This window comes from Ochlerotatus camptorhynchus, unplaced genomic scaffold (assembly GCF_037179485.1).
Source record: "Ochlerotatus camptorhynchus isolate MF236.1 unplaced genomic scaffold, CSIRO-AGI_Acam_v1.1 ptg000012l, whole genome shotgun sequence".
Classification (NCBI taxonomy): Eukaryota; Metazoa; Arthropoda; class Insecta; order Diptera; family Culicidae; genus Ochlerotatus; species Ochlerotatus camptorhynchus.
In genome coordinates this window covers 2,164,219-2,178,177 of record NW_027040504.1, presented here as the reverse complement: position 1 = coordinate 2,178,177, position 13,959 = coordinate 2,164,219, and the positions used below count along the sequence as shown (strand labels likewise).

The 13,959-nt window shown below is 43.0% G+C and overlaps 1 protein-coding gene across 7 annotated transcripts in view; it reads left to right on the top strand.

Annotated features, from left to right (window-relative positions):
- MESK2 (misexpression suppressor of KSR 2) overlaps positions 1–13,959 on the top strand; it is a 469,347-nt gene that overhangs the window by 77,641 nt on the left and 377,747 nt on the right. For 5 of the 7 annotated variants that reach the window (XM_065221293.1, XM_065221331.1, XM_065221302.1 and 2 more), the window contains exon 2: positions 11,408–11,613. The exons of the other annotated variants lie outside the window; for them this stretch is intronic. In XM_065221293.1, coding sequence (XP_065077365.1) covers positions 11,408–11,613 — 206 coding nt within the window. The remainder of the gene's footprint in view (positions 1–11,407; positions 11,614–13,959) is intronic. 7 annotated transcript variants of the gene reach the window in all.

Genomic DNA, 13,959 nt, shown 5'->3' with positions numbered 1-13,959 from the left:
GAAGACCTGATCAGAGACCAAGTAACATTGCAAGTTTTAAGGAGGTTTTAACGCATGCAACAAGTCTAAATCATGGTCTACAGAACCCTTATAAAACCGAAATTGTTACATGGGAGATGTTATGCCTCAGAACATCCCAGCGGCGCCGACTGGGATTGAACCCATGCCTGTTGGGGTGAGAGGTAATCACGCTTACCACTACACCACCGGCAATGCTCGACCCAGCTTATGACAAACTCGATTATAAATTTCGACAGCAACCCGTTGTGTGGTACTCCTCATTGTTCTTCATCAGCAGTTCTTTCGGTCGATGCGTCGTCGACTTTGGAAAGCAACCGTTTTGTGATGAGTGTGCAATGGACGCAAAACGTGGTCATCATTCCCACGAATTGCGTCCATTGCTGCAATAGAAGCGCTCCGCCCCCCGTTGGCGATACTGCCATATAATGAAACCACTGGAAAAGGATTCCGTTCTGATGGAGAAGGTTTATTGGATAGCGGAAGATAAAGTGTTCATTGTGCTGTACCTTATGACTGTAATTCTAAGAGGTTTTGTAAAGTCAACATTCGATTGAGCCTTATCAAATAAATTAAAAATTTGAAGGGTCTGCGCTTAGGGGCTCGAACGGAAGCTTGACGTAGGACCGCTAGTGGACGGAACAAATATGTTGAGCCTTTAGATGATTTAATGGATCGATAATCTATTATCATAACTCTTCCTCAACGCTTACACCATTGCACAGCGGTTGAAATGTTACAGGTGATCAATGCTGTAGTCAGCCTAACGGAATGACCGCAGTGGAACGTCCGAAAGATGTTGAAGCTACTCAGAGAGCCTCCGATGTCCGCGGCCTTCAGGGTCCTCTAGGGAAACTACCATTTTGGATCGAAGCGAACAAACTGGTGTACTTGGGTATCTCCAAAGACAGCGGGCTCAGTTGGCTTTCCTGGCAGCATCATTGTAGTCAAACTCAGCTGTGTCGTTGCCGTTGGTAATGTTTTTTGCATTCCGATGTCCGCGTCCACTTTCTGGGTCTTTCAAATTAGTTGTGACGACTGTCCCCACAGCTAACGGAATTGCAACTGATCACGTTCACTGAATTACAGTCTGTTTTGTACATGCAGAATAACTAATTATGCCCATCCCTTTTTGGAGTATTTTTGTTAGAGCGTTCCTAGTTGCAAATTTATGGCAGCACACACATCAGACTAAGACGTGCTCCGACCAGCATTGAATTGGATTGTTGTGAAAGAATAACTAGCGCTACTTGACTCTTTCACACCAGTGCAAGTTGCATGCCGATCGGATGCCGGCCGACCCAGTCATGCTGTCTATTGCGGGAAGCCTTTCCTCCGGTCAATGTGGGTGCATTCGTCGTCGTCTTCGTATTGGTGTGATGCGTGCTGTTCCACTCATAAGTCGTGTCCGACGCTTATCCGTCCATTGCTCGAAAGTAAATGACGAAGAAAACTTTGACTTTAAATGATCTTTATTTCTTGTATTTGTGTGGTGTACATGTATTACTTATCAAGTGACACAGATCCGTCTTTTCAACTTTAGTTCTGACGAAGAAAACAATTTGGCAATCGTTTTTATTATCGCTGCTTTTCTTTTCCCTTCCATTCATTAGTAAAATGGTGAGCAGTCAATCGAGCGGTGAGCTTGCTCATGTGAGCATGCGCAATGTGTCGTGTGTTCGATTTGCGCTCTATAGTTACGTCCGTGTTTGGGATTTTTCGTTACATGTCTGTATTTTGAATTTTTTCATGTGACCCCCAGTATAGAAATTAAAGACGTCATCCTTCGTCAAAATACACAAAAAAAAACGCTCAAACCACATTTTACAACGAATTTTACAACGAATACAATTGCCACATTTTGTTAGTAAATATTTCATGAAAAATTTTGCACAGCTTCTAACGCCTTGATCTAAACTTTTCACCAATTTAAATCAAAATGGACAGAGCTTTTATAAGCACAATGTGGTCACGATTTTTTCACGACAATCCTCAACTGTTTATGACATTAATTTGAAAAGATATCAAACTCAAATGTCAATATTTAAATCATATTGGTCATAATTTATAAGGATTGTATCGAAAATAAGTTATCCACATATTTTTCTTTCAAATCATATAAAAAATGATGTTTTATTTAAACAAACGATTGATCCTTTATGGTACGAGAATGAACTTGAACATTGTGATGAATTTAATATTATTCATTGACGAATTTTCGAATTTTTGATCGAACATTTTTCATCAAGTTCCGGACAAGTGTTTCATCACAATTTTTTTAACGCTTTAGCCCGAATTTTGTTGAACTCCTGCATACTCCCAGCTGCTTTACCAGTCTTTTTGAAGAAACCAGTCTTTTTGAAGAAGCTCAGTAACGTTCGATGGGCCGAAGCTGATGGTAATTCGGTGGATTGATGTCTTTCTCAACGAAATCTATACCCTTTTCCGTGAGCCAATTGAGAGTTGTTTTGGCGTAGTGCGACGACGCTAAATCCGGCCAAAACAGTGGAAGGGTACTATGCTACTCATATGAAGGCAGCAACCTCTTCTGCAGACACTCACATCGATAGATTTTCGCATTTATAGTTCCGGTAGTGTAAAAAATGATAGACTTCAAACCGCAGGAACATATTGCTTGCTATACCAGCGCTTTTGGACCAAATTTCTCCACTTGAATCGACCTGTCCGCATCGATTACATCCTCCCCTACGGCGGTAGTATAATATTGTGGACTTGGAAGGGTTTTTTAGTCCTCTTTCATATAGGTCTCGTCGTCCATCAAAATGCATGCATCCGGTCGCTGCAAAATTCGCGAATACAATTTCCGGGCCCTTGTTGCAGCACGTTGTTTTTGTTCTGCACTTTGTTTGGCGATTTTCTGCTTCTTATTGAAGTTTAGGCTGTTCCGTTTCTTGATACGTTGGATCATTCCGACGCTCGTTCCCGCTTTATTCGCCAAATCACGTTTCGACATTTCATTTGTTCTTCCTAATTAGAGATACCACTTTCTGGTCCAGTTGGAAGATCCGGGATTTCTACCTCTTCCTGGCAGTTCATCCAAAGACTAGTTGTTCGGATCACGTAAAACAATCTTCGTATCAAACTCTTGTTGAGCAGATCAAAGCTACAAATAGTTTTTATTAGTTAATTCTGATTAGAAAATAACATAATTTTTCACTTACAGATAGTTTTCCTCCTGTAGACAAATTTCCCTCGTACTACTTGTTTTTATGTGTGATTTTAACCTCTGTAGCCGTCGAATTTTATCTGTTTGCTGTTCGTACAATAGTATTTATTTTAGTTTTAATTAATTCATGTTCGAAGACCGTACTTACATTTTCACTAGAATAACAAATTTAGAACTAGGAATTTCAAATAACTGTGATAATTTTAATATTAAACCTTCGACCTGAACCGCGTGACTTGCAATTTGATGATGAACTTGATCTCGATGACTGACAGTCCAAATTTTTATTTTCCTTATCTGTATGAGTCAAATCGGTCCGTCACTCTCTCGATCGCACTTTTCTCCAGGGGCAATAGGTAAGCCCAGCGGTGTTGCTCCCAACAGATCCCCGACCCGTAATCCTGGTCCGATCCCTTCATCCGGTCCAGCGTTACCACCATTAATTTCCAAAACCGCTAGCTTAACTGTTGCCCTCCTGAAGACGCCGCTGTTGGTTCGGACCCAAGCTTGCCGAATCCTGCCATCCTTGGATGTTATCAGCTCCTCAACGATTCCGCGAACCCACAGCTTCCGGTTCTTGCCATCCACAACGTAAACCACGTCGCCTACCTTCAATGGTTGAGCCTCGCTAAACCACTTGCTACGTCGATTGATCATTGGCACATACTCTTGAATCCATCGTCTCCATAACTCTTCGGCCAGCTGCTGTGACCGATGGTAGGCATTGCGAAGAGCCTCAGCAGAATGTGGCGGCGGGGGAACCATGAGTGGTTCGTTCGGTGACACACCTTTCAAGAAATGGTTAGGGCTTAGCGCGTCGATCGAACCCTCGGCAACATATGTAAGGGGACGAGAGTTGACTAGATCCTCCGCTTCCGCAATAGACGTTTGTAGGATCTCATCAGTCAATCTTTTTCCATCGTCAAACGCTCTTAGAGCGTCTTTCACGGTCCTGACGAGGCGCTCCCAAGAGCCTCCCATGTGGGGAGTGGCAGGAGGGATGAATTTCCACCTAGTGCGGGCATCGGTAACTGCTTCGGCGCATTCTTCCTCGATGAAACGAATCTTCTCGATGATTTCTTTGCTGGCTGCTTTCAGATTGGTGCCATTGTCGGAAATGAATTCCAGTGGAGGTCCACGGCGGCACACGAGTCTTCGGATGGCCATAAGGCATGAGGCTGCCGACAGATCGTACGCAATCTCGAGATGTACTGCACGAACTACCAAGCAGGTGAACAAAACAACCCACCTTTTCTGCCGACTGCGTCCAACAATCACCTCAATGGGTCCAAAATAATCGACTCCGACATAGCTGAACAGGCGAAGATGGGGAGAAAGCCTTTCGATCGGTAACGGTGCCATCCTAGGAATTCTAGGTTGATTCCGGTGCACCTTGCACCAAATGCAACTGGCTGACACCTTCTTCACGACTGCATTAACGTTCTCAATGTAGTAGCGTTGACGTAGGTGATTTTTTACAGTTTCGCGAAAGGTATGTCCACACCTTTCGTGGTAATGCTGAACCAACTTTCTTGTCACTTCATGACCCTTTGGAAGAATGATGGGGAAGCGTAGATCAAACGGCAATGCCTCGGCGTCCTTTGCTCTTCCTTCCATGCGAATGATTCCATCACTATCGATCATCGGCGTAATCTTGTAAAGTGGGCTGGATTTCTCCAACGCGTACCATCGATCCGAAGGCTGTCCTTGATTTTTCAGCAACACTTTAAGCTCGTCCGCGTATGCCTCCGCCTGAGCAGTTTTTATCAGGAAACACTCTGCTGTACGGAATTCGTCCTGTTTCAACGGTGTCCGAATCGCTGTTCCGCAATTGAGCAATACCTTTTCTTGTTGTTTTGTCGGTTTGAGAGTCTCAATCGGCAACCCTTCTTTCTTTATTTTACAATTTGAAATGAAGCGAAACACGCATGCCATCACGCGCACCAACACGGTCCACTTATCGATTCGCTGAACATCTACTAGGGGTTGCGGTATAGCAATGTCATGGAATAGGTAGACGGCTCTCAGATCTTCCTCGACGATTGTTGGTATCGCAGGTTGCTGTGGCCATTCCGCTTCATCTTGGTACAAGAACTTTGGACCGTTAAACCAGGTGCTGCCCACCTCGAAATCCTATTCACGGCTCTTCTTCGTTAGCTTATCTGCAACGTTGTGATTTGTCGGCACCCATCGCCAATCCGACAACCTTGTGAGTTCCAGAATTTCGCCAATTCGAAATCCCACAAAAGGCTTATACCAACGCTGATCGGAACGTATCCAGGAAAGTACTGTCTGTGAATCGCACCAGAAAATTGGCTTCGTGATTACGATTCTGTGATTGCTGCATACCATCTTCGCTAGTCTCGCTCCCAACACCGCGGCTTGGAGCTCCAATCGTGGAACTGTTAATTGCTTAAGCGGCGCCACTTTCGTGCGGCTCATCACCAAAACACATCGAACCTCTCCACGCACCACGACCCGAAAGTATGCAGCGCAACCGTAAGCGGCTTCGCTAGCGTCGGTAAACACATGTAATTGTATTTCGCGCAGCTGATCTGTTGTTGCATCTCCGAAATATGCTCTTGGAGCTCACCGCTTCGATCATCGACATCTGCTGGACCCAGTTCTGCCACTTAACGAGCGAAATTTTGTCAATAGGTGCATCCCATTCACACCCAGTTCTCCACAAATCCTGTATGAGCATTTTACCGAGCACTGTGAACGGTGACAAGAGGCCCATTGGATCAAACACCGACATGACACAGCTCAGGATGCCACGTTTGGTCGGATGCTCGTCATCGTTCTTCCGGGATGGAGCGACGAACGAAAAGGTATCGTCTTTCGTGTTCCAGATGATTCCGAGAACTCGATCAGTACCAGCAGCTTTATCTTTCAAATGGACGGTATGGACAATGTCTTCTTCACCCATTTCTTGAACGAATGCTTCCGAATTGCTCACCCAATTCCGAATATGGAATCCTCCTCTCGAGTGCACATATTTAACTTCCTTGGCCAGCTTCACTGCTTCTGACGGAGTGTCCGCGCTATCGTAGTAATCATCTACGTAATGACGGTTTGTTATAGCGTCGAAAGCATCCGGAAATTGTCCGGAAAACTCCTCCGCGTTTAAGTTCTTTATAAACTGAGCGGAGCACGGCGAGCAAGTTGATCCAAATGTCGCAACATCCATAACATAAACCTGCGGCTCAGAGTCTCCCGGTTCGGTAAAGAAAAGAAAGCGTTGAGCCTGTTTGTCTTCCTTCCGTATCCTTAATTGGTGGTACATTTCTTTCACGTCACCACCAAATCCAACACGGCGCTCTCGGAAAGGACTGAGTACGGACGGAAGCGGAGACAGCATGTCAGGACCCTTGAGCAACTCCGAGTTCAGCGAAACACCTTGGACTCTCGCTGCAGCGTCCCACACGAGGCGTACCTTTTCAGGCTTGTGGGGATGTTTAACCACATTTAGTGGTAGATACCATACTGTGGCTGGATCGGATTTGGCCAGCTCCTCTTGCGTAGCTATGTGCGCATACTTCTTCATTTGATATTCCTTAATTTGGCGCCTTACAACCTCCTGCAGCTGAGGATCCTTTGCCAACTTTCGCTCTAAACCTATCAATCGTCGTTTCGCCATTCCGTAGCTGTCAGGAAAGCTTCTTGCATCACGTCGCCAGAGCAAACCTGTCTCAAACTGGTCACCGACACGAGTTGTAGTCGTTCGTAGGATTTCTCGCGCCCGACGATCTTCGTTGGATTCTGGAACAGCGGAGGCCGGGACACCCATTTCTTCGAGACTGTACTGCACACGAATTATATCATGCAGCTCTTGGTTGGTCACGGAACAGGTAGTGTGAAAGTTTACACGAGCATCCTCCATCCTAATCAGCTTTTCAGGACCGTAAATTGTCCACCCCAACTTTGTCCTGACTCCGATCGGTTCTCCAGGTTGACCTATCCTCGACTCCAGTGGTGCAAAGATGTGCAGATTATCCAAACCAATCATGATTTTCGGCTCGTCGGGTCCCGATTCCATTATGGGCAAATCACGCAGGTGGGGATAGCGCTCGGTGATATCCTGGAATCGCACATCTTGTTTTGGCAGAACTAATTCGGACACTGTACGTGCCCCTTGTATCAGCAACTTCTGACTAGAACCTCTCGCCGCTAGCATCAAATTAACCCGCCTGGAGCCGTCTTCATACCGTTTCATATTCCCGGTCCACGATACTATCAACGGTTCCGGAACGCCTTTCACCTGGAGATGGTTTACGACGATGTCCTCCACTAATGTCACGGATGAGCCTTCATCGAGGAACGCCAGTGTATCTAGTGACAAATCCCCCACCGAGAGCGTTACTGGTACCATTCTAAAGATGACCGACCGATTTAAACGGTTATGTGCATTGCATTCTACCACTTGAACCGATTCCCGAGCACGATGCAAAAGGGGGTGGTGGTACTCCTGACAATCACCCACATTGCAGCGCAACTTGAAGCTGCATCGGCTTTTCCCATGGGCGTTTAAACACAATACGCACAGCTTCAGGTTCTCTACCAGCCTCAATCGTTCCGTAACATTCAGTTTTTTAAAATCGTCGCAAAACCTTACCTTATGATCCAACCTCTTACACATCCAGCAAGGCTTGGCCACCTTATTACCCTGTGGTGTCTCACCCTTGGAGGAAGTGTTGTGCATGTGAACAAACTCCTTCCTTTTATCGTTGCGGTTTCTTGCAAGTACTGCTTCACTAAGATTCGCCCCCGTGTAGTCTGCCACTTCCGACACTAGTGTTCCCCAAACTTGTTTATGATGGATTTTACACTCGCGCGATGAATTCCAAAGCACTTCGCCAATTTTCGCATAGTTACACCCTTTTCACTTAGCTATGTGTTCAAAACCCTTATTTTCACTTCATTTTTAATGCGCTACATTTTGGAAACGAAGAATTTGAACCGTACAAAAAAGTAAACAAACGAAAGATGACAGTCAAATGCACAGGATGCAGTGATTAGCATATTAAAACTATCACAAATACGTGCGTACAACGCAAATGTATGTGGATAGCTTATTTCCGATACATTCCTTATGAAACAACATTGGTCACATTTGTACAATAAATTGGCCACAACTTCGAATGAAATTGATCACAATATTCAACAAAATTAACCGCGGCCTCTATCGCAATTATTCACAACTTTCAACGTGATTGATCTCATTTAGAAACAAAAATGGGCAGAAATTTGAACAAATGTTTCTGCTACATCTAACGAAATTTTATACACAACTAAAGCTGCTTAAAAGTAACACAGATTGGGGATTAACTCTCTACAAGTTTGTTATTTTAAATGGCTGTTCAAAGCCTTTATAAAAAAAATTAACGTTTTTTAAATTTTGACTTGTTTGATTGTTAATTCAACCTTTTTTTCGGCCTCAATTAAAATAGCAATACCAATATTCATACATTTCAGGGAAGTTATTTTTATTTTTTAATAATTTCTTCACATTTTTATTCAATTATGCGCGGTATACCATATGTATTTGGAAAATCTTAAAAATCTTGCATCATGCCGATGAGATGTGAAACATAAAAAAAGTATGAAACATACTAATGCATGAGGTCTGTAATATGAGACGGTTCAGGTTAGTTTTCTTGATAGACATTTAACTTCAACCAAATTGGTCATTAGCTAAAAAAGTTCCTCATGGACCGCCTTTTTGGGCAATCTAGTTTAAATTATTTTTTCATTTAAGTCCGACTCCGACTCCACAGCCCTGGGCTGGACATTACATCCAATCCATAAGCTAGTTTCTGAAAACAAGCAACCGCGCGTCCCCTCGATTCCGCAAGATTTTGAGAAAAGTCTGGTACCTTTCCTTCTCGACCCCAAAAAATATCGATTCTCATTGGAAACACCGCAGCGTGCTACCCATGTTCAATCCATTTCGCCATCCATGTGCCGTCGTCGTCCATTAGCTTCGCAATGGGCCGTTTGTTGAATGGCCGTAATTGCCTATTGATCCGAACACAGTTTGTCCATTTTTTTTCCGCCCGTTTTTCTCCACATCATTATGGAGCACTCACTTTTCCAACACACTCCGCTTTTTGCCCCCTTTATTCTTGTGCAGAACATCAACCAATTGTTGATGATGCCGAACAGAAGCCCCAGACACAGGGTCGTCGCCGTTATGTGTGGTGGTGTTTTTTTTTTGACCCTCGAGATCTCCATATTGGACGACGGGTAAGAATTTATTGCCAACAGTGAATGGCAGAAAATACGTCTGGTTACTTGTTTCTCCGTGAAATTTCCACTTGATTCAGCTGGATTTGTTCCATCTTTTGTTTACATTGCGATGAAAATGATACGCAATAAAATTCGTCTGGATGATAACGGACAAAGAAGTCCGACTGCATCGATACAGCAGCGCTGGATGGTCAAGTGGAAAATTATTAAAATTGTGTACAGTATTTATGATTCATCCTGGGACTGGTGGATGCGGTGGGAGTTGAAAATGAGGTAAATTTAAAATGGGGATTGAAGAGATGCAATTTCGAGTAAATTGCATCTCAAGAGCTCTTTTTTTGCTTTTCATAACCACGCAGTTTATTCGCTTGAAAAGTTACCCCAAGGTTAACAAGAAGCAACTGCATGCTTCCATACTTGAGTCATTCTTGTTAACCCTATATTTATCACCATTCAACCAACGGAAAGCAGATCGTACCGCCCAGCTCAAGTTTTGTCCAGCAAGTGACTCATCTGGGACCGGTGTGCGATCCGTAATTTGCCATAATCCAACAGAACTGTGCCGGTCCGGATGGAAAACCAACGGAACTCGAATACCTCAGATACACATCTAGACTAGTGCTTCGGTGGACTTAGAATAGAACAGCGTCAGTAGCGTTGTATACAGCACGGGCGTATCAGCTCTAATTAGATCCAATTTAGGTAAACGACACAAGTTTCCTGTTGCCGCCGTAGCAGCTGCGACTCTCAGATGATGGCTAATGGCGTAAAAGTAGTTTCTGTAGAAGCTAGTAGCAATAGTAGCAGTAGTAGCAAGTGTGAAGTTTTCCAACGATTGTCGCGAATCTCGCACCGGGGAGTAATTCTACAGTGGCTTTATCGCTTTGGGCAAACGATTATTGCGAGCTATTTCTGCCGTAGACGCGCATTAATGGGAAATAATGACGCTGGGACAGGTTACTTCTCAACGTGTGCCGTTTAGTTGTCAAAGGTCTGAAACAAGACGTTATTTGAAATGTTGTTTTTTTTTATTTGGTGGGGAGACTATAAGAGGCGAACCCCAATATTTCAGGTCACTGGGTAATTTTACGACCAGATGATTTCCTTGATTGAATTTTATCACCGACTCAGACGACTCGACAAGGTGATGAATCAAAAGCTCAGCTACACACAGTTGCTAGTGGAGGCTCTCGTTACACACTGACTTAATTTGCATATGTGTTGCTTGCTTCGTTAGAAACTTGTCCTCCCGATGGCGTGTAGACTAACCGTGACTTTGTGCGTGATTAGTGGTTGTCCTAGCCTATTTCCAGTGGCGAATGTCGTTCTACGTAGAATGTGAGCCTCGACAGACACATGCACATGTACTCGCTTTGATAACCAGTTTCCAGTTGAAAGTAACCAGCAATTATTGCTTTGATAGAGCACCTAATTGAATTGCAAATTCATCGTAACCTGAGCAGGAGAAAATGCCACACTCGTACTTTCACTCGCACACGTTATTTAATACACAACAATACATAAAACACAACATAACACACCGCCAACATGCAATTCTTGGTACGCTATAATTTCGTGGCTTAAATTCCTTCCTCATCCCCGGTAATGGATCCACCTTTAATTGCTTTTTCTGTTTGATTGCCTGTGGTTATGGTTCCCTTTTCGAATTCCTTTTTTTGCAATGAATTTTTCGGTACTCGAAAAACACACACCCACAAAAAAACGTTATTCATTTTTATATTTTCTCTCTTTTCTTTTCTTATGCCTTGGTTTTTGAATTGGTTTCTGCAACCACCACTAATCGAATAAAAAAAAAACAACCAAAAAACTTGTAAACCAACGCAAAAACTACATTCACACGCGCCCTCGCGCACAACGAATCTTGATCCCGACCGAATCATGAATTCATGGCTTATGCTTTAAAAAAAAACACCCGAAAACATAAAAAAAAAGATGCCCCAATCGGACGGGGGTTATGTGTCGCTTATGGGTGGTGGCCCGCAGTCGGTCTACAACTCGACGACGGAACCGCAGTCCGCTTCCAAGTCGGTCATGGAAACGGTCAAGCGCGTCATCGGTACGGCCATCGGTGCCCAGGACAAGCACTCACTGCTGGAGCGGGACTCCACCGGCATGCAGCCGTACATCATTAGCAGCAGGTAAGGAATTAGGATTTAGGTTCTTTCTTTGTTTTAGAAGACTATTTAAGTGCCTTTTTTTCACCATTTACTCCGCTTCACAGTCCTTCGATCATTTCATCAATCTTACCACATTGATCCATTTTTGCATGTAGTGTTTCGATTTCGATTTTATTTTGCTGTTTTGGAATTGAGCATGTTCGTCTTGTCTGTCTGTGATGTTTTGTGCGTTTTGCACGGTTTGCACGTCATTTGACAGCTTTCGTTTCATTGCAATCATCTTCGGTGCAACCACTGGTCATACATTTAATCTTAAACACAGGTATAAGCAACCTACCAGGAGCACCTAAAATCACGATAATATTCCTTTCGGTAATATAGAGCTGATTCACGGCAAATAGAAAGTTTGTAAGCTTTATATTAGCCTATATCAGAGCTATAAAGCCAACAGGTCAACAATCATGCTTTTTGGATGCTTGAGCTTTTTCACAAAAATCTTGCAATGAGAATTATCAATGAGCTGATGTACTGCTTCTGATTATATCTAAAAAATAGGGTGTTGTACCTAGGAATGTGTTGATTTAAAACAACATTTGTGAGTCCTCTTGCATTCACATTTGGAATTTGATCATCAGTATTCCAGGCAAGAAAAACGTAAATTCACAAATTCATAGGCGGTACAAGTCCTAGACCATTGTATGAGATTATGAGAGTAGTGCAGCCTCCGTCCGTTGCCATATAGAACGTTTCTCGCTGAATGCGGTATCAATAAATCATTTATAATCAGATAGATCTCACCAAGTTCCGCCTCTGTTCTGGTTCACAGTTTGTTCTCGAACACTGCAGCTTCAAACATACTTCAATATGTTGAAAACTTTTCCGGGTGTCAATAATCCATGAGCCTATTGCACTATAACTGCGAACACGATACCATACAAGAAACAGATAGCCTTTTTCTGGATTTGCACAATGACCATAGATTGTTGCAACGGTGGAGATGCTCTAATATGCGCGTAGTTCGGTATTGCAGCGATGAAATGTCAGATGGCAGGTCGACCTACTCAAAGAAACGGATTCTGCTGTGTACAGGCATGGAAAATCATTTACATTCATTTCATGCATTCATTTACATTCATTTACCTCTATCTTTTTTCATCAACAGCATTCCATAAAATGGTGTATAGAGCTTTAGTAGGTTTTGTTTTTAGCTACAACTTTTGCCCACAACTTAAATCTGTATCTCTTATGCATCACGAATAAGAGCGGGCAGAACTCGTTACTGTTTTTCAGTGAATGTAAAATACATTCACTGAAAAACAGTAGTGGATTCTGTTTGCTCTGGTTCGTCATGCATAAGAGACACGGATTTGAGTTCTTTACAAAAGTTGTAGCTAATAGTAAAACTTACAAAAACTCCGGACATCATTTTGCGGAATTCTGTTGATGAAAAAAGTTAGGGGCAAATGAATGTAAATGAATGCACGAAATGAATGCAAATGATTTTCCATGCCTGGCTGTGTATCACTCACAACCAAGGGGGAGAGGTGGCTGTCAAATACGAACAATCGTCGCCTCCCGAGCAGGAACAAATATCTCGACACCTGAAATTGGTATGGATGAGCCTGACATAATAAGTAAAATACCAAAAAATAATATCAAAAAATGTTCCCACAATACCATTCCAATACCAAAATTTGATAATGCAATACCAAAACAATACCACCCAGGTATTTTTTTGGTATCCGAATATCAAATTTTGGTATTTACAAAGTATTTTGCATGTATTTTTTTGGTATTATTCTTTGGTATTTTACCTCTTATGTAATTTTGGTATCAGATCAGAATTAGGTATTCATTCGTTATTTTCTCCTGCTCGGGCTACCTCGCATAACTGCTTCCAAACGTAAACAAGCCATACAAGTGTTTGTTTACCTTTGGAACCAATTTCATACAAGAATGATCAGTAGGCTGATTTGACAGCATGTCCCCCGCAGCTCACAACAACCTCTCTTGTTCCGCGTACTGCAGTTCACGTTGACTGGATGAACGCCTACGATTGCTCGCGTCACTTTTCCATAGGTCCTAAGTAACAAATGTAAACAAATCGAGTTAAACGATACAAACTATTGCTCTTCTATCATTGTATGTGATACAAAAGCACCCATCCAAATTTACTTTCATTTATTTAAGTTAGACTGATGCAAAATTTGAGTTTTTCGCTCCACAGTGCTTAAATGGTTTCAAATCGGGTCCTGATTAGCCTCCCAAAGTTACAACTCATTTGGTTAGAAACAGACTTCGCACAAGCCGTTTGAAGTTTACATGAAATTACTATGGGAAATTTCAGCTTTTTGTTCATTGCCTTCT